Source organism: Malaya genurostris, chromosome 3, assembly GCF_030247185.1.
Source record: "Malaya genurostris strain Urasoe2022 chromosome 3, Malgen_1.1, whole genome shotgun sequence".
Taxonomy (NCBI): Eukaryota; Metazoa; Arthropoda; class Insecta; order Diptera; family Culicidae; genus Malaya; species Malaya genurostris.
Window position 1 is genome coordinate 61,257,464 of NC_080572.1, and position 18,674 is coordinate 61,276,137.

At 38.1% G+C, this 18,674-nt stretch overlaps 3 protein-coding genes across 4 annotated transcripts; 2 read left to right on the forward strand and 1 right to left on the reverse strand.

Moving 5' to 3' along the window:
• Positions 1–2,918: 2,918 nt before the first annotated feature.
• Positions 2,919–6,058, forward strand: LOC131436521 (1,4-alpha-glucan-branching enzyme). 2 transcript variants are annotated; one of them, XM_058605269.1, is made up of 5 exons: positions 2,919–3,081; positions 3,152–3,290; positions 3,789–3,958; positions 4,024–4,714; positions 4,788–6,058. In XM_058605269.1, the coding sequence occupies exons 2-5, from the start codon at positions 3,205–3,207 to the stop codon at positions 5,890–5,892; spliced, it is 2,052 nt and encodes a 683-aa protein (XP_058461252.1). In that variant the 5' UTR covers positions 2,919–3,081; positions 3,152–3,204; the 3' UTR covers positions 5,893–6,058. The 2 variants fall into 2 exon arrangements, with proteins under 2 accessions (XP_058461252.1, XP_058461253.1); XM_058605270.1 differs by having other exon boundaries at positions 3,179–3,290.
• A 447-nt stretch (positions 6,059–6,505) lies between these two features.
• LOC131437442 (general transcription factor 3C polypeptide 3) lies at positions 6,506–9,408 on the reverse strand. The gene is made up of 2 exons (XM_058606796.1): positions 7,811–9,408; positions 6,506–7,690 (listed from the first exon to the last, which is right to left on the reverse strand). Exons 1-2 carry the CDS (start codon positions 9,287–9,289, stop codon positions 6,521–6,523), a joined length of 2,649 nt encoding a protein of 882 aa, XP_058462779.1. The 5' UTR covers positions 9,290–9,408; the 3' UTR covers positions 6,506–6,520.
• Positions 9,409–9,855: 447 nt separating this feature from the next.
• Positions 9,856–18,259, forward strand: LOC131435588 (succinate dehydrogenase [ubiquinone] flavoprotein subunit, mitochondrial). Its single transcript, XM_058603635.1, has 4 exons — positions 9,856–10,127; positions 15,559–17,307; positions 17,376–17,848; positions 17,912–18,259. Exons 1-3 carry the CDS (start codon positions 10,074–10,076, stop codon positions 17,553–17,555), a joined length of 1,983 nt encoding a protein of 660 aa, XP_058459618.1. The 5' UTR covers positions 9,856–10,073; the 3' UTR covers positions 17,556–17,848; positions 17,912–18,259.
• Positions 18,260–18,674: the final 415 nt, after the last annotated feature.

Here is an 18,674-nt window from a genome sequence, read left to right on the forward strand (position 1 = left end):
CAAATACCTATTTAGTGAGAACGCAGAACCGATGACAATAACTTGTGTCAGAAAAAAATGTAATAAGTCAAATAAAACCATACTTAAGAGTCTGAAGAGCTACAGGCAGATATTTTTTAATCGATTAGGAACTGTAAAACCAAGATGTAAACATTCAGAATCTCAAACTTCGGCTGGAACATTCTCCACCGATGGATTTCAGTGTAATTCCAGCGAAGAATTGTATCGATTCGCTCGGCCTCCATATGAACATCGTTAGTCTGGAATGATTTGATTTGGTCATCTTCGGTGTTTCATGATGGAATTATGTCTCCTTGTGCTGTTGACAAAACATCATTTTCGCCAAATACCTATTTAGTGAGAACGCTGAATCGATGGCAATAACTTGTGTCAGAAACAAAATATAATAAGTCAAATAAAACCATACTTAAGAGTCTGAAGAGCTACAGGCAGATATTTTTTGATCGATTAGGAACTGTAAAACCAAGATGTAAACCAAATATATTATATATCAATATGGATCACTTTAACGAATTCAATACAAATCGAAAAGGACATCACAGTAACACCATCTCGTGACGCTCAAGGCTATTAGTTCAGTCAAATTTAATAGTCTGCGTTTATCGTGCACCCAGAAGTGAAATGTCACAACTAATTGAGCATGATGCCCAAATAGAGGTGTGAACATTTTCATGTGTTTTTCTGACGAAAGTAAATATTGCCTATAAATAATGTAGAATTACGTTCTTTAAGACCTATCGTCTTAATCACCAATGAAAATGAAAATTTTCGGAGGATGTTTCACTTTCTTCAATTTCATTTGTAATAAATGTTCATAGTGGCAGCACTGTGTAATTAAAATCAGCCGTTCTTCTTTCTAGTGAATTAATGTGTAAGCAAAAAAGATTTGTTAACTGTAAACTTACTATGATTTCGACCTGTTTGTCTCACGGATAAACAGTAAATTAAAGACATAGAGCAATACCAGTAGTGCCAACAGCATTACAAACAATAATATACCGTAGTATTACATATCTGCTGTTCAATGATATGCTCTGAACAAACTGGACTGGAATCGGGAATCATTATCACAGTAAACCTGAATACAAATGGATTAAATTTTCAAATCAAGAAATTGCAATACTTAATTCGGAAATGTTGGTAAAATTTTGGAATTAGCATTAAGATTAATTCGTTTAGTTCTGCGTTTACATTTCACACTCATTTATATAAATAGGGAATTTTTATATAACAATGTGTTCTCTTCCGAGTTAGTATCAGATTGCAATTCTAAACCGTATTTACAGCTTATTTCTTCGTGCAGTGTATATCGAGAAATATTCCATATATTTGGGTTTGTTTGATTCAGTGTACTGAATCCATGGCTGTCATATGTGCATTAAAAAATTTGTAGTGTATTAGTAACCTTTTTTACCACCGCACTTTACTGTGATGTCCCTCGTGAATCGCAAGAGTGATGCATATTGATATATAATATATTTGTGTAAACATTCAGAATCTCAAACTTCGGCTGGAACATTCTCCACCGATGAATTTCAGTGTAATTCGAGCGAAGAAATGCATCGATTCGCTCGGCCTCCATATGAACATCGTTAGTCGTTGATTTCATTTGGTCATCTTCGGTGTTTCATGATGGAATTATGTCTCCTTGTGCTGTTGACAGAACATCATTTTCGCCAAATACCTATTTAGTGAGAACGCTGAACCGATGGCAATAACTTGTGTCAGAAACAAAATATAATAAGTATAATAACCACAAACGAATTTCCAGACATGACAGTCACGATCTTTTTTTGGCGCACATCTACGGTCCTCCGTGAAACTGGCACCAATGGTGATAAATTGGTTGCACTGCTGAGTTCCCATCATACATTTATAATGCAAATGTCAAACCGTGAGAACCCTTTCGATTCGTGAGCTCATTTGTATATATTGAGATTTTATGGCACACTTTGGTTGAAATTAGAGTGACTATAATCAGAGTGGCGACAGCTGTTCGTTTGGAATGACAACTACCAGTTCCAAACGAGTAAACGACCTGTCAATTCAATGTAAAGCTAATGGAATGTTTTGAATTGTTGCCAACATTACGGATGAGATGTCGTCACTCTGGTTATAGGCACTCTAGTTGAAATAATAACAATGCAATTAATCTCGCGCTTCACCAAGCGGTGAGTGCGATCAGTTCAGAAGGTACCGGGAACGAACCACATTTTTTAAAAATATTTATTAGCACATACATATCTTTATTATTTATCTTTGCTAAAACCATACTTAAGAGTCTGAAGAGCTACAGGCAGATATTGTTTGATCGATTAGGAACTGTAACACCAAGATGTATTCATTATCGGTCAACCGATCGGTTAAGCGACAATTATCCATTTCGGAATCATCTAGAGCATCGCCTGCATTTGAAATGCCAGCCACAGCACAATCACTCCATTATTCATGATAACTGTAATAGATGTGGAAACTGTAATAGATGTGCGATCCGCCAAATCCTTCCTCCAACGAAATGAACAGAATTGGATGTGTGTACAATTTTCTATATTTCGACGTTACCTTGCAAGCCCTTGAAGCAAAATGTCCAGCTTTTCAATTAGTGCCAAAGATTCGCCAACACAACCAAAATTGTCTTATCATGCCACCAGTGTAGTTTACATCGTGGTGTGTACGGACATGTCACGGTAACTCAACAATGAGTTACTGATTGTTTACTTATTTAAATACCGATATATCGGTATAGGGATCCCTATAGGGACGCTCTAGGCCTATAACTTCACTCAAAAATACCGGTCGAGTGACATTTAGCACTAACACATCTTTAGTGCACTGTTATATTATTACTGATTACCGGGTGAATTGACGTTTGTTTATACTCAGATGATTATTCGTGTTTTTAACTTTATATGGATGAGATAGATTGCATTTCTCTCGAACCAGTCGAATAAGCAGTGTCGGATCGATCGGTTGTTAGTTGGAATGTTTACCGATTAACATCAAAGGAGCAAATTTCTAACGCGGAAGTGTGGTTGCTTACACTAAAAGCTATATATCTAGGTATATAAAGTTCTGACGTTCGAGGATTGACTTGCTTCATTCATTAGTCGCAACTGCGTTTTACGTTCAGTAACAGGTAAAAATCTGCTTCATTTAGTTCGTTATACACTGGCATAAGAAACGATGGATAATCAAAAGGCATCCGGAATCGACAAACTGTTAGAACTTGATCCCTACCTCAAACTGCATGAAACGGAAATTCGTCGAAGGTAAGTTAAATCAAAATACAACAATTTTGGATCGGCTGTGGCTAGCACAAGTGTGTTTGAAATAACGGATTGTAGCGGTTTTGTTCCGCTTTTTGTAATTTGAGACTGACCATCGCTTGGAGACACAAATGTTTAATGTGCTGCAAAACTCAGGTTTCATGAATGTGTGAGATAAAGAAAATCGTTCAGCTGTTGTTCATATTAAATCCATAACCAGTATTCTGTTTGAATGTCACAGCAAGGTCATTGCCTGATGGAAAAAGTGATTACAAATGAAGATCATAAGAAATGTATTATTTCTTTTGAATAGTAGTTTCTAAGCAATAAGTAATATTAGCTATACATGCTGTTATCTGAGGGTCACCGTTTGAATATTGTTGATTGTTTTGAGTTGACTTCTTTATTATGCAATGACAACAACAACAACAACCGGGCGACATATTTCTAATGCTGACACGATGAATGTGACTTTGATCATTAAAATCTATTACTTTTTAGAAACAAAGAGCTTCACAATTGGACAGTGAAACTGAACCAGTTGGAAGGAGGTCTGGAAGAATTCACCCAAGGCTATAAATACTATGGATTGCATATTGCACCGGACAACAGCCTAGTAGCACGTGAGTGGGCTCCCGGCGCACAACAGCTCTACTTGACCGGAGATTTCAGTAAATATACGACTAATGAGATGTCATTCATTTCATTCAATGGTAACATGTTTTCATTTACACAGATAACTGGCAGTGGGAAGCTACCCCATACAAGAAACTTCCTTTTGGTAAATGGGAACTGATACTGCCACCGAATGCAGACGGTTCGTGTGCCATAAAACATTTGTCCGAAATAAAAGTAATTGTGCGCAAACAAGACGGTCAACTTGTAGATCGTCTTTCACCGTGGGCAAAGTATGTCGTCCCACCACCGAAGACATTGGGCGTTAACTATCAGCAGCGAGTATGGCACCCTCCGGCTCACGAAAAGTATATGTTCCGGTATAACAAACCCGTCAGACCGCGGGCTCTCCGTATATATGAGTGTCACGTGGGTATTGCCACCGAAGAGCTTGGAGTTGGAACATATAGAAATTTTGCAGATAACATTGTACCTCGTATCAAAAATCTAGGTTATAACACTATTCAGGTGATGGCCATTATGGAACATGCCTATTATGCTAGCTTTGGATATCAAATAACGAGTTTCTTCGCTGCCAGCAGTCGCTATGGAACACCAGAAGAGTTGAAATACATGGTTGACAAAGCTCACGAGCATGGCCTTTTCGTACTACTAGATGTAGTGCATTCACATGCCAGCAAAAACACCCAGGACGGATTGAACCAATTTGATGGTACCAATTCATGCTACTTCCACGATGGATCGAGAGGTGAACACACGCTGTGGGATAGCCGTTTATTCAACTATTCAGAGTAAGTACCCACGTTAACAGACAATTTTTTCAAATCAATCAGAATTGAAACTAATACATTTTTTTTTGTCCAGATATGAAGTTCTTCGCTTCTTGCTCTCCAATCTTCGCTGGTGGCATGATGAGTACAACTTCGATGGTTACCGATTTGATGGGGTCACCTCAATGTTGTACCACTCGCGTGGTATTGGTGAAGGGTTTTCCGGTGATTATAACGAGTACTTTGGGTTAAACGTGGACACCGAGGCATTGATCTATCTAGCTATTGCCAATGAGTTCCTGCACAAATTAGATCCCAATGTGATCACTATTGCGGAAGATGTGAGTGGTATGCCAACACTTTGTCGTCCCACAGACGAAGGAGGCATAGGATTCGACTATCGTCTGGGTATGGCAATTCCCGATAAGTGGATTGAGCTTCTCAAAACGAAGAAGGACGAGGATTGGAATATTGGAAACCTGGTGCACACATTAACCAATCGACGCTGGAAGGAAAACACCGTGTCATACGCTGAGTCGCACGATCAAGCATTGGTTGGTGATAAAACGATTGCTTTCTGGTTGATGGACAAGGAGATGTATACGCATATGTCTGTAACTTCGGAACCCAACATGATCATCGATCGCGGCATAAGTCTACACAAGATGATCCGATTGATCACTCATGCTTTGGGTGGGGAAGCCTATCTGAACTTCATAGGAAATGAATTTGGCCACCCGGAGTGGTTAGATTTTCCTAGGATCGGAAACAACCAATCATATCACTACGCACGCCGTCAGTGGCATTTAGTTGATGATAAGTTGTTGAAATACCAATTCCTAAATGAATTTGATCGTGCTATGCACCTAACGGAGGAGCGTTATCATTGGTTAGATTGCTTGCCGGCATATGTAAGCTGCAAACACGAGGACGACAAAGTAATTGCTTTCGAACGAAACAATTTATTGTTCGTATTCAATTTTCATTACAGCAAGAGCTTCACCGATTACCGCATCGGCGTTGATCTAGCAGGCAAGTACAAGACCGTTCTCAGCTCAGACGATACACAGTTTGGGGGGTTCGATAGGATTGATAAGAATGTAGAGCATTGTACATTCCCAGAAGGTTGGGCGGGTAGAAGAAATTATTTGCAGCTTTATATTCCGTCTCGAGTTGCGGTCATTTTGGCAGCGCAGTAAGATTTATAGTGATCGTTTTTCTAGTTCAAAACTGCAGGAAATAATAAATAGGTAGCAAGTAGAAGACTGCATTGGCCATAATATTAATTGTTTTTATAAGTTAGATTGTTATTTCCATTATCACAGAAATCATTATTAGAATGCATTGAATAAAAATTGCCACAAATTGTTTCCAACTATTTGAATCCGAAGTTCACAAAAAAACTAAGTAATAAAACACATGAGACAAACTAAAATTAAAACACTCGACAGACTCGTTTTCCCGTAAGCAAATGAATCTAAAGGGCTCATGCTGTCCGTATGTGTTACGAGTTCCCAAAAGAAGTTCGAGAAAAGCAGGGCTGGTAACATCATCCATAAGCACTTTCACTGCAAATGAGCTTGAGAAAAGATCTTCTCAATTCCATAGATTCGAGGTGTGGCGAACGGACATGGTCCTCAAATGACTAACTGCGTTGGAAGACTTATTTGGATTTTGATCTGAGTAGCTTAGCGATGACAATACTGTTATTAAACAGTGTGAAAAGGAACCTTTAGAAATTCGCAACTAATGATATTTTATAAAAAAAAACAAAAACCTATTGGCGATTCGGAATTCGCAACAAATCAAATATTAATCGAACAACGTTTATATCTCGATGTAATCATACAAATATTTTCTCGCCAACTCGTAGTTCTTATTACTTTTGTAAATACAGCTTAGATTAAATGCAATCTCCGCCCGCAAATCCAAATGTTCCGGATTCTGTTCGACCACTTCACTTCTGGCTTCCAGTGCTCGCTTGTAATGCTCCACAGCCAAGCTTTGCAATCCCAGCTGATGGTACATTCTTCCGATGTTATAGTGAATTTCGTTTGCCAGTTCCCCCGGCCGTGTTTTGCGATACTTTTCGATGAAACCAATGGCTTGTGAGGCCAACGCTTGCTTTTTATTGCTAAATTTCTGACAAGCTACTTGCGTTAACGTAACTGCAATGAGCATCGCGTGGATGGGATCTCCGGTTTTCTGGTAGATTTTGCTATAGTCATTCAGGGCGTATCTGTACGTTCCTGCATTCAGGTGGTAATTGGCTTGAAGTGTTCTTATATTTATGTCAATGTTTGTAACTCGTTCAAACAGTCTTGTCAGATACCGATTATAACGTATGTCCCCGGTCACCGAGATTACCAAATTGAAAAGGTTCCATAGCCGGGGATTATTACATTTCTTCTCTCGATTAACATGCTCACGCACCAAGTTATAGGCAAATAAAGGATCGCGATTGTACAGACAAGCAAATAGAGCGAGACACAATAACTCGGAGCGATAAATTTGAAACCGCTTTGCAGTGCACAATGTGAAAACTAGCTTTTGGAAGTACGCAAAGTTCTTCATGTAATCTGCCACTTCAAGTAAGCTGAGAACCAGTTCCCACTCGGTCTCTACCGATGGTTCGTTTTCGGAGCGTGAAAATTCTGGCATAGCTTCATCTAACGGTTCCCGACGTGAAACTTTAATCTCCTGTATACCGCGAATCATTTCATTATACCTCATAATGGATATAGCTGCACCCATTTCAAGTCGACTTTTTAGGGGAATACAGTGACGCATCAACAGCATGAATCCGGCCGCCAGAAATTCTTCGTATTTCTCAACTTCTTTTAACATGAGGCATCTTTCATAAAGCAGTTCGGCGTCCATTATTTCATTTTCCGGATTCTGCTCAAGTGCTTTGAGAGCTTCCTCGTAGTTTCCTTGTTGTTTTAGCAGAGCAGAAAGTGTTAGTCGAGCATCTAAGTGCTGAGCTAATGAAACAACCTGTAAAGTATTGATAAGTTTGTTTAGATATACGCAATGCTAAGATTTAAAATTGAACAAAATGAAAAACCGCCATCGAATCAGAATTTAAAAATAATTTCAAAAATTATCAAAACTCACCTTTCTATAAGCATTTATCGATTCATCGTAGTTTCCAATAGCTCGCAAGCAGTCAGCATACCGTAACCAAACAGCAGCTAGAGAAAAATTTTCACTTCCGACCAGTGGAACGAGTAGTTTAAGAGCATAACAGTACTGATCTTCTTTCATTAGTGCTTCAGCAATATCCAGATAACAGTCGCCAGCTTCTTCCACCTGTATATGAGCCAGAATGTCGCCTACCACCATATCTAACAAATGGTCACACTTCAAATGTACCAGAATTACTGCAAGTTTCGTTCGAAAATCCAGCATCATGTGTTCTGGAATTACAACCGTGTAAATGGAAGGATTCTCCTGATTTTCGTTCAACACTTCATGCACTTCTACGTTTGCGTGAGCCATTAAAACATCCAAAGCTCGCCGATAGCTACCGTTGGCGATTAATAACTCCAATAGTAAGTTTACATCTTCTATGCTGAACAGTTCTGGCACTGTCCGGTAAGCACGTTCCATAACATCCATGGCAAACATAACATTATTATCCTCGTGGAACTTTTTTGCCAACCGCTTTGCTGTTTGAACCAGAAATTCTCCTCGCTCTTTCGGTATATAAGGAAGCATTGCAAAGTAACATTTGAAAGCCTGTTTTTCCTCGCCTTTTTTCTCCAACAATTCTACGCGCTTCATTCGAAGATCGAAGTTCTGCGAGTCAGTTTTAATCGCCTTTGCATAACACATCAAGGCCTGGTCAAGGTTTCCTCGTTCTTCGGAAATTTCGGCAATTCTAACCCATTGCTCCACATCGGAAGGATTCAGATGAGCGGCAATTAAAGAAAATTGTAAAAACTTTTCGGGATCTTCCGTTTCGTATATTTGAGCTAGTGTTATGAACGGTTCGTGTGCCAACGGAACTTGACGAACGATTTCCAAACAAAGCTGTTTGGCCATTTCGGTATCACCCCTAGCATAGCATAAATTCGCCTGCCCCATTAAACCTTGTAAGGCCGGTGGTAAACATCTTTTGTGACGTTTCATGGAAGCTTTCCCTTCGACTTTCACCTGTTGAGGTCCTTGAAGGTTACCTTTTAATACATCTCGTCGTGAAGAAGTATAGTCCTTCTCAAATCCAACAGATTTTCGAGATGATCTTTTACGAATGCCGATCTCTTCGTCCTCCAGATCTAGCTCACCTCCCTGTTGCATTTTGGCTTGGTATTCGGTGTAACTAATCTCTCCCGCCACAAATTTTTTAATCCATAACTCATTCTGCTGTGGATTATCATCGTCCGTTTCCGATTCCGACGGCGCCGAAGTAGAGGTTGTCGTAGAGGTACGTAACCGGCGACGCGGTTGTATTATAATAGATGCACCAGGTTCTCCGGGCAGCGGAATTGAACTTGCTTCCACAAATTGGGATAATTCCTGGGGATCAACTTGCATCTCATCTAGTTCTTCAATCACGACACCACCCGCATCCGATGTGCTTCCTTCAGACATTGTAACTGATTCAAATGTAGTGTTGAGATTCTTCACGCTACTTGTACATAATTATACTGAATTTTTAATTCAATTCAATTACATTCTGGGTGAATTATAAATTGTTGAATATTATTTTTGCAAATTACGGATGTACACAATTCCAACACACTAAACCAAAATATTAAGATTTGTGTTACATTCCAATTAATTTAGAGACAATTTGGTATGCCATAACTTTGGTGATGATTACTAAATCACCATGCTGATTGAATTTGTATTTTGAAACGGTAGTGTCAACATTTTAAATTAACAGTATGTAGTTTTTGCATAATATAAACAAATTTCTCCAGTAATGGATTTGAAAAATTATCAACTTCGATTTTGTGTTATGTCGGTAAAGCGTGTATGGATTTGAGTTATTTATCACTCAAACAATGAGTTACGCTAAGGCATGATGGAGCTTCTTGAGTGAAAACGAATATGATGAACATCGAATGTTCCCACCTTCCGTCATCACAAATGATTCATTTTGTTCAAGGTCGTGATTGAACAAATTTTGCTTGACAGTTTTGTGAGTGTGACGATTGTGATCATTCTGTCGTACGGTTGTCTGCGATACGCGCTACTTGCTCAGTGCTTAGCGGAACTTTTCTGCATCACCAGTAGTGAGCATAAGCACACGAGCGTTGCTTCATCTCTTACGCGAGTATTACTGGGTGGCAACGGGAGTGGATAATTTTAGTTCCTTGGAAATCGAGAAAACCCCTCATTTTATTCGGTTTGTTTTGTTACTGTGGCTGATATGAGTGGAATGCTAAGACTACCATCGGTTCTGGCCAGGAGCGCACTATCCGCGGTGAGTACCGGCAATGTTTAATGTATTTTATGTCCCAAATTCGAGTTCGCAAAAAGTTGAAAAAATTATGTTGGTATAAGACGAAGCCTGCTATTGTGGCTCAACCTGAGTTACACAACGTTCGGCAAGCAAATGGATAGAAAATTATTTTTTCTCACTGCGTATTCGCCGAACTTGTGATAAATTATGTAATCATCCTATTATTTGGATCCCCTAATTTTCATGGGAACCGAGATTTCACGATAATACGCTAAATGATCAAAAGCTCTCTTGTGATGTTGGTTAAGCATAAAAACTAATTTGTTTGCAATGAAATTAAAGATCAATCTGTAAGGTTAGGATATAAATAATTTGGACATTTTCACATTTTGAATTGACTCAAATGAAGTTAAATATAAAACGGAATGGAATATAACAAATATCAGATTCTGATATTATTCTTTATTGTGTTTGATATGAGTGAAATTTTGTGAAAATATATCATTGGATGAGAAAGATTGTCTAGAGATGATAGATCTCGTTTTTTCCACTGGTGCTCTTTGCTAAATCGGCGTAAGGTAGAAATGAGTTACTTGATTATATATAAACTCGATTAGCGGTCATTTTGGTGGGGTTATTGGCTTTTGTCCCTCCCGCTATAAGCGGCCCTTTCACAAGCCCAGATCGTATGGTGAAAATTTTGCCGGTTTAACAAAAATATTATCTAATATTATCAATATGTCAATATTGATAAACGGTGCGATTATCGGCTTACAACGGTCATTCAATCGAGTGTCATCTGAGTTCGACTTCAATCTTTCACGGCATAAAACTAGGACCAAATTCTTACATAGTATAAGAATTTTTCATTAGGACCACATCGTGTCTGTTGACTTTACAATAAATAAATAAATGAATATTTTCTTTCCAGTCAGAAAAAACTGTTCCATAAGCGGCCCTTACACGAGCATTATTTTTGTCATTTTTAATGATGACTAAGTAATAATGTATTTCAAATTTGATAGAAATCTCGTCATTACTGCACCATTACACGTTCATTAAAATGGTATTATTTTTTAGTAATGACATTTCTAATGATTCGTATAAGGGCCGCTATAGAGCTTTCTTTAAAGACGATCCGGCTCCTTCCGTCACAGTCAGCCTCCGTCACCGTCACCATCAACATTAATTACATGCATTTTTATGGAACCATTCACACATAACGTCACCGTCACGGAACGACATGACGGACGGAGCGTGTGAATATTCCGGCAAAGAAAGTATTAAACTAACTTCAACGGAAGCTGACGTTCCGATGACGGTTACGGAAGGAGACGGATCGTCTGAATCGTACATTACTCAGTACTAAATATTTGAAAAGTGTGAAATATTTCGTGATGAAAACAAAAAAAAAATTAGTTCGGTTAAAACCGGTTGAGATTAGGCTTTTCGTAATGAAAACAAACCTCATTGAGGCGGTCTGGCATTTTTAATTGAAATGCGTACTAGGTTTATTATGTGTCGATTGCAAGTTTATATGATATGAAAGCTTGATATTCTTGAAAAAATAAGGTTCTGGTTGCTCCTTTGATTGGTCTATTGAAGCAGTATAATTGTACTTACACCGGTTCCCATTTTCTGATTGCGGAAATACCGAAAATAGTAGTCAAAACTCCTAAAATTGAACTCAATTCGATTTCTCAGAAATTATTAGTTCGATTTTCATAAACTTTAATTCAAATGAAAGGACTTAAAACTTGGTGGTCCGATTTCTCAGTGATTAACCAATTTTCATTACCTTCAAATAAACGGTATTATGGTCCCATACTAAACTTCCAATTGTATCGAGATCCAGGTTCCGGTTCCGGAATTAAGAGGTAATGTGAGCTCATGGTGAAATTCAGCGTAATGCGCATGACGCGTTTTTGATCAACTATTCAAAAACTAGACAGAATTTCGAAAAAAAAACTTAAAAATTTTTAAATTTATCACAACTAAATCTTTCTTAGAATTTTGAAATTTTACTTTGTTGAGCCGTAATTAGTTTTTGAATTGTATAAACGGTTGTTCTGTTCCACGGGAATGATTTAAAAATACAAAAATTTGAAGCAAAATTTTACAAATAATCTGAAAAGGTAACTAAGAATCATTTAACTTTAGCCGAAATAATCGAAATTTGAACTAGTTTCGATTGAATTTCATAAATTTCTCATTAGAATTATTAGGGTATTATTAGAAATCTTCCATTTTCTAATGTAACTGACGTTTATAATGCTACTTATGTCGTACTCTGTTGCGCTCAATGCATGGATTTTGCTGAAGAAATAATGCTTTGTTGTGTAATATTATATAATAGATATTACTTCAGATTGTAGCAAAACTAAAAATTTTACCTAGACAAGGCTACTGAATGAAATCAATACAAGCCAAGTATTATAGTTCATATAGAACAATGAAACATATAACATTCATATAACTTGGTGTCAGAATCACAATTCAAAAATATATACGTTTGTGGAAAGTGTATTTATCTGGTTCAATTATTTTGGTTGTCTAGTGAATGTCCAGTAATTTCATATTTTAATCGTTCATTAATCGATAATGAAATTCTACTAAATACCAAAGATACCAAGAATATTTGAGCGTTTGCTTGTTTTCAACCGTTCTTTAGAAGGAGAATCTATGCTTGCTACTAAACTCAGGCGTATACATTGCTAGCATGTTAGTCAATTATAGATACTAATGGTTCATAGTTCTAGTGAAATAGGAATCAATAACGATAAAGATTAAAAGAATATATTCAAATTGTGAAATATTCAAAAATCCATTACGAATCCATAAGAGTCTCTTTTTACAAGGCAACAAACGTGTGGTGCTCAATCACTGAAATTATGTTTGCTTTCTAAGTGTCGGTTTTGCCTGTTATTCTTTATGCGACGATTCGTTGATATCTTGTGGTCCAGTCCGATTTTTCAGTGACTCGTGCAAACACAAAGGATATTAAAGCTGATCATTCTATATTTGTTGTGCGCTTTAATTGAATAATATGGCTCAAAATTCTCAGAGATGGCTGAACCGAATTCAACAATCGCAGACTCGTTTTAATGCTACTGTTGGATAATTGATCAACTTCGAAGATCAAATTGCTGATACTTCCGGTTCCGGAGATATAATCGTAATAGTGGCGTAACCGACAAACAATGTTTTTTTTTCTCTATTCGCTCATGTTCAATTATATTATTGCTGATACTTTTGAGTTTAAGAATATTGTCGAGCATACTTTTGTGAACTAAACGAATCAATCTGAATGAATTTATGTTGAAAAAAAGTTTTAATGAGATTGTTTGAATGACTAGAGAAAAGCATGATCACACCACTATTTAGATTTAAAAAAAGGTTTTTTTCTGCCTTTCTCATATAGAAAGGTTATGCAATCATTTTGAAACCCGAGTTTTTATAATGTCATTCTATTTTGCAGGTATATAGCCATTTGAGGATTAATTTATTTATACGTACATGAATTTGATTTTTGACATGACATTTTCCTATTATTATAAATTTCCACTTTCATGGATATAAATTTCAATATTTATCGATAATATCTATATCGGATGGTGAAACATCGATAACCGATTTTAGTCGATATTTCCCATCAATAAATAATATATTTTAGGTTCTCTTCAAGTAACAGTCGGGCAAGTAATTACTGCAACAGACAAGTATCTGCTGGGAGAATTTGCAGCCATGTTCCAGTTTTGAAACCCATCTTCTCTCTATTTTTCTTTTCTGTGCTAACTACCGCCTTTGAAATAGATCCGATTGTTTACAAAAACGACCTATTTGAATAAAATTCATTTCTATTCGCATTTATTGGTAGATGGGGTAAAATGCACCCCCTAAGGGAATGTAGCTATATCTTAACTATAGAGAATAACAAGGAAGAGTTTCATGCATGACCATCTTCCGTAATCATTATTTCTCAAAATTACGTACAAATAATCGCTGAATACATTGAAAAATACATGAAATATCTTATTTTCTAAAACCCTTAAAAATTGTCTATTGAAATATATGCGGGGCATGACGCGCGATCGTGGAAAACATAAAAAATATACATTCTAAATTACGTGAAGTGACGATTATCTGAACATAGAGGCAGAATGATCTTAAACAACAAGTAAACATCCATCAAAATAACTGATTAAAGCTCATGACAACCACGGGGCAATATGCACCCTCATAAAGACTTTTCGTTGACGAAATATTTGCCAGGTGGAAGATTGTTCACTATTATTCATTGAATTGATAACTTATGGATAATTGTTGTAAGCGAATTCTTGAGCATTTTGCTTCACACAATTCGGGTCGTTTTGCCCCTAAAAATATGAGACGATAAATTTGACGATTTTTCTATAAAATTGCAAATACATCGTCTGTATTAGAACTAATTTTAAAATCCCGAATGATAGGCAAAGAAGTTCACTGGTTACAAAATTAAAACTCGTTTTCCTCACCCTAGAAAATTACTATGGAACGAACATCAAAAATTACTTATAACAGAGACACAATTGGTTTTATAAAAGTTTTCCAGATATGATTGAACCATCGCTACCAAAATTTTATAGTAATCTGTTGTTATGGCGGACTTTCAGTTTCATTAAAATTTCAGTGAAAAAAATTGGTAACTTTTGAGAAAAGCAAAAGGTGCGTTATGCCTCGGGGGTACGTTTTACCCCATCTTCTCCTACGTTCCTTCGACGAGAAAGAGATAAAGTTACGCAAAGAGAAAATATAGTTTCAACGATTGTTCGCTGGAATAGATTTTTTTCCTCTAGGACTAACTAGGACTAGAATCCGCAATATAAGCAATACAAATAAAGTTTGGATAATTAGCCGTCAGCCGGTGGAGAAAAATATGCCTAATGTGGCTTCCCTTTCATTTCATTTGTTCATTCTTAACTAAGGTAAATGTACCTAGCTGAGGTAAAGGCACCTAATTTTCGGTAGACCGAGCAAACGGAGACGAATCCTTCAAAAATCTACGCTGGTGAAGCAGCTTAATTCTCTCTAGCCGGCGGTACCACTGTTTCTTTTGTCGATACTATTACATATGTAATACCTCCATTGCTCCAACGTAATAACTTTTTAATAATTTTGCTACAAGAGTTGTCTGTCTTAATTTCTTTAGAAAAAATTTTACAAAGAATATTTCCTTTTTCCGTTTATTCAGATATAACAAATTTTGAGGTAACCCGAAAAATTCAAGCATCTTGACAAGTTTTTTTCATCTTTTATGAAAAATCAATTCAACAGTTTAAATTTCACATTATGCGATGTATACTATAAAGAATTTGAATCTCTGAGTCTTGGTTTTAGACTCACTTCAGAGGACTGTATACAAATTATCATTATTCACTTATCGAGAGCATTCGTGTTTGATTCTATTTTACAGGCTCGAGGGCTATCAGCCAACTCCACCCAACGGGGTCTGCACTTCACCGTCGGGCATAACAATGCCAAATCGAATCCGGATGCAATTTCAAGCGAGTACCCGGTGGTCGATCACACGTACGATGCAGTGGTGGTCGGTGCCGGCGGAGCAGGACTTCGAGCTGCTTTCGGTTTGGTAGCGGAGGGTTTCAAAACCGCCGTCATCACGAAACTGTTCCCGACGCGTTCGCACACCGTTGCAGCACAGGGGGGAATCAATGCTGCACTCGGAAATATGGAAGAAGACGATTGGAAGTGGCACATGTATGATACAGTGAAGGGATCCGATTGGTTGGGTGATCAGGATGCTATTCACTACATGACACGGGAGGCACCGAAGGCTGTTATTGAGTTAGAAAATTACGGAATGCCATTTTCCCGCACGACCGATGGTAAGATTTACCAGCGTGCATTCGGAGGTCAAAGTTTGAAATATGGAAAAGGTGGTCAAGCACATAGATGCTGTTGTGTAGCAGATCGTACTGGACATTCTCTGTTGCATACCTTGTACGGCCAGTCTCTGAGCTACGATTGTAACTACTTCATCGAGTATTTTGCTATGGATCTGTTGATGGAGAACGGACAGTGTGTAGGTGTGATTGCCCTAAATTTGGAAGATGGCAGCATTCACCGTTTCCGTGCTAAGAACACTGTTCTAGCTACAGGTGGCTACGGTCGAGCTTACTTCTCGTGTACTTCTGCACACACATGCACTGGAGATGGAACTGCTATGGTTGCTCGTGCCGGTTTACCTTCTGAAGATCTTGAATTTGTTCAGTTTCACCCGACGGGAATTTATGGTGCTGGTTGTTTGATCACAGAAGGCTGTCGCGGAGAAGGTGGCTATTTGGTTAACTCACAGGGTGAACGATTTATGGAGCGGTACGCTCCTGTGGCCAAGGATTTGGCCTCCCGTGACGTCGTGTCTCGCTCGATGACTATTGAAATCCGTGAAGGACGAGGTTGTGGTCCGGAAAAGGATCACGTATACCTACAGCTTCATCATCTGCCACCAGATCAGCTTGCTCAGCGTCTCCCTGGTATTTCGGAAACTGCAATGATTTTCGCCGGTGTTGATGTAACCCGTGAGCCAATTCCTGTTCTGCCTACGGTCCACTACAACATGGGCGGTGTTCCCACCAACTACAAAGGACAAGTGCTTACCGTTGACGCTAGTGGAAACGATCAGGTTGTTCCCGGTTTGTACGCTTGCGGTGAAGCTGCGTGTTCCTCGGTGCATGGTGCCAACCGTTTGGGAGCCAATTCACTGCTAGACTTGGTTGTGTTTGGTCGAGCTTGTGCTAAAACGATTGCAGCCGAAAATCGTCCTGGTGAAAAAATTCCTAGTTTGCCATCAAACGCAGGAGAATTCTCGGTTTCGAATCTAGACTCTGTCCGTTATTCCAACGGCAAAGTTCCAACTTCGACTCTTCGGCTGAATATGCAGAAAACTATGCAAACACATGCGGCCGTATTCCGTGAAGAAAAAACCCTGCAGGAAGGCGTTCGCAAAATGGCCGAAATCTACAAGTCATTTAAGGATGTTAAGGTTTCCGACCGGTCACTTGTATGGAATTCCGATCTGGTCGAAACGCTCGAGTTGCAAAATCTACTGCTTAATGCCAACATGACCATCGTGGCCGCAGAAAACCGAAAGGAGTCCCGTGGTGCCCACGCAAGAGAAGATTACAAAGTTCGAATTGATGAATATGTAAGCATTCCAATTGACATTATTTGTTGTTCATTCGATTACCATTATATTGTGTTTTTTTATTTAAGGACTTCTCGAAACCTTTGGAGGGCCAACAGAAAAAGTTGATGGAAGAGCACTGGCGTAAACACACGCTCTTGTGGATTGATCCGCAAACTGGTAATGTCAAAATCAACTATCGCCCGGTGATCGATCATACTCTCAGTGAGGAATGCAGCACCGTGCCACCGGCGATTAGGTCGTATTAAACAAGTATTGATCCCCCACAAACCAAGCTATTATCAATTTAAAACAAAAGAATGAACATCACAGCTATAGATCGAGAGCAGAAACAGTTTTTGATAAAAAGAAAAATGGAAGAAAGGCTACAAAGTTGACGATAGCCGGCGAGACTCACATAAGAGTATTAAATCTAGTATTTGGGTACCTATTTTTGCTTGACGAGTGGAAAATTGATAACGAGTTGCAGATTGATAACGCGACGTGAAGGTGTGTTTTATTTGGACAACATGACTTCAACAGGTCACACATCATCAGTAGGGTAATGATTCGCACGTGTTGTCCCCGCTCAAACGAGATAACTAATATATTGGTGTTGTTTCAGATTGCAAATTGTCATTGAGTTCAACTATTTCTATTCATCGGCGATGATTTTCTCATTGGTAGAACACTGTCAAAATTGTACTTAAAACTAGAATAACATGAATGGCTTACATAGTTTTCGAAAAAATTATTTATTTTAATCCTAATGTAAAATTGAAACCCTGTAGTGATGAGCAGATCTTCAGTCCATTATATATGATATGTGAATTTTCAAAATTAATTACACATCTGACACGCTACGATTAATTTAACTCTGCAAACAATTGTTCTTGTTTTGCCGATCTTTTCCGCAATCTTTCATATTAGATTTAAGCAAGAAAACATGAGAAAATAAATGTGCTGAACACAATTTTACTCTAATTTTATTCTAGCCGTTTCATTGGAAATTAAGTTTTAGTGATTGTTGACCTTTTTAAATTACTCCGCGGTCACCTTATACTCAATAAAAAAAATAATTGCTTTATTCGAGCCCCTCGGTAAAGTTCTTAATGGCATTTTCGCTTGAAGAATAGTCGAACCCTAGGACAGGACCAGACCCGGCCACCTGTCACGACGCCATCTTGATGAGATCTAAATCGGAACTTCAAAATCAGCTGATCACAGCGTAAATATACAATCAGTAATGCAGTTGTTTTCTAAAATTCAACTGAGCGTTTTGTGACATCAATTGGAGGTAATTTTCACAATTTGAGAGTCGCGATGAGTATCAAAACATCGCAGTGTTTGGGGCTCAAAACACGATGGGCTCAACGTAATCGGAATAC

Coding starts and splice junctions, on each gene's coding strand:
- LOC131436521 (XM_058605269.1), top strand. CDS start 3,205: ATGGATAATCAAAAGGCATCCGGAATCGACAAACTGTTAGAACTTGAT. Junction 3,291..3,788: donor GAAACGGAAATTCGTCGAAG/GTAAGTTAAATC, acceptor ATTACTTTTTAG/AAACAAAGAGCTTCACAATT. Junction 3,959..4,023: donor CTACTTGACCGGAGATTTCA/GTAAATATACGA, acceptor TCATTTACACAG/ATAACTGGCAGTGGGAAGCT.
- LOC131437442 (XM_058606796.1), bottom strand. CDS start 9,289: ATGTCTGAAGGAAGCACATCGGATGCGGGTGGTGTCGTGATTGAAGAA. Junction 7,691..7,810: donor CGATAAATGCTTATAGAAAG/GTGAGTTTTGAT, acceptor AATACTTTACAG/GTTGTTTCATTAGCTCAGCA.
- LOC131435588 (XM_058603635.1), top strand. CDS start 10,074: ATGAGTGGAATGCTAAGACTACCATCGGTTCTGGCCAGGAGCGCACTA. Junction 10,128..15,558: donor CCAGGAGCGCACTATCCGCG/GTGAGTACCGGC, acceptor TCTATTTTACAG/GCTCGAGGGCTATCAGCCAA. Junction 17,308..17,375: donor AAGTTCGAATTGATGAATAT/GTAAGCATTCCA, acceptor TTTTTATTTAAG/GACTTCTCGAAACCTTTGGA.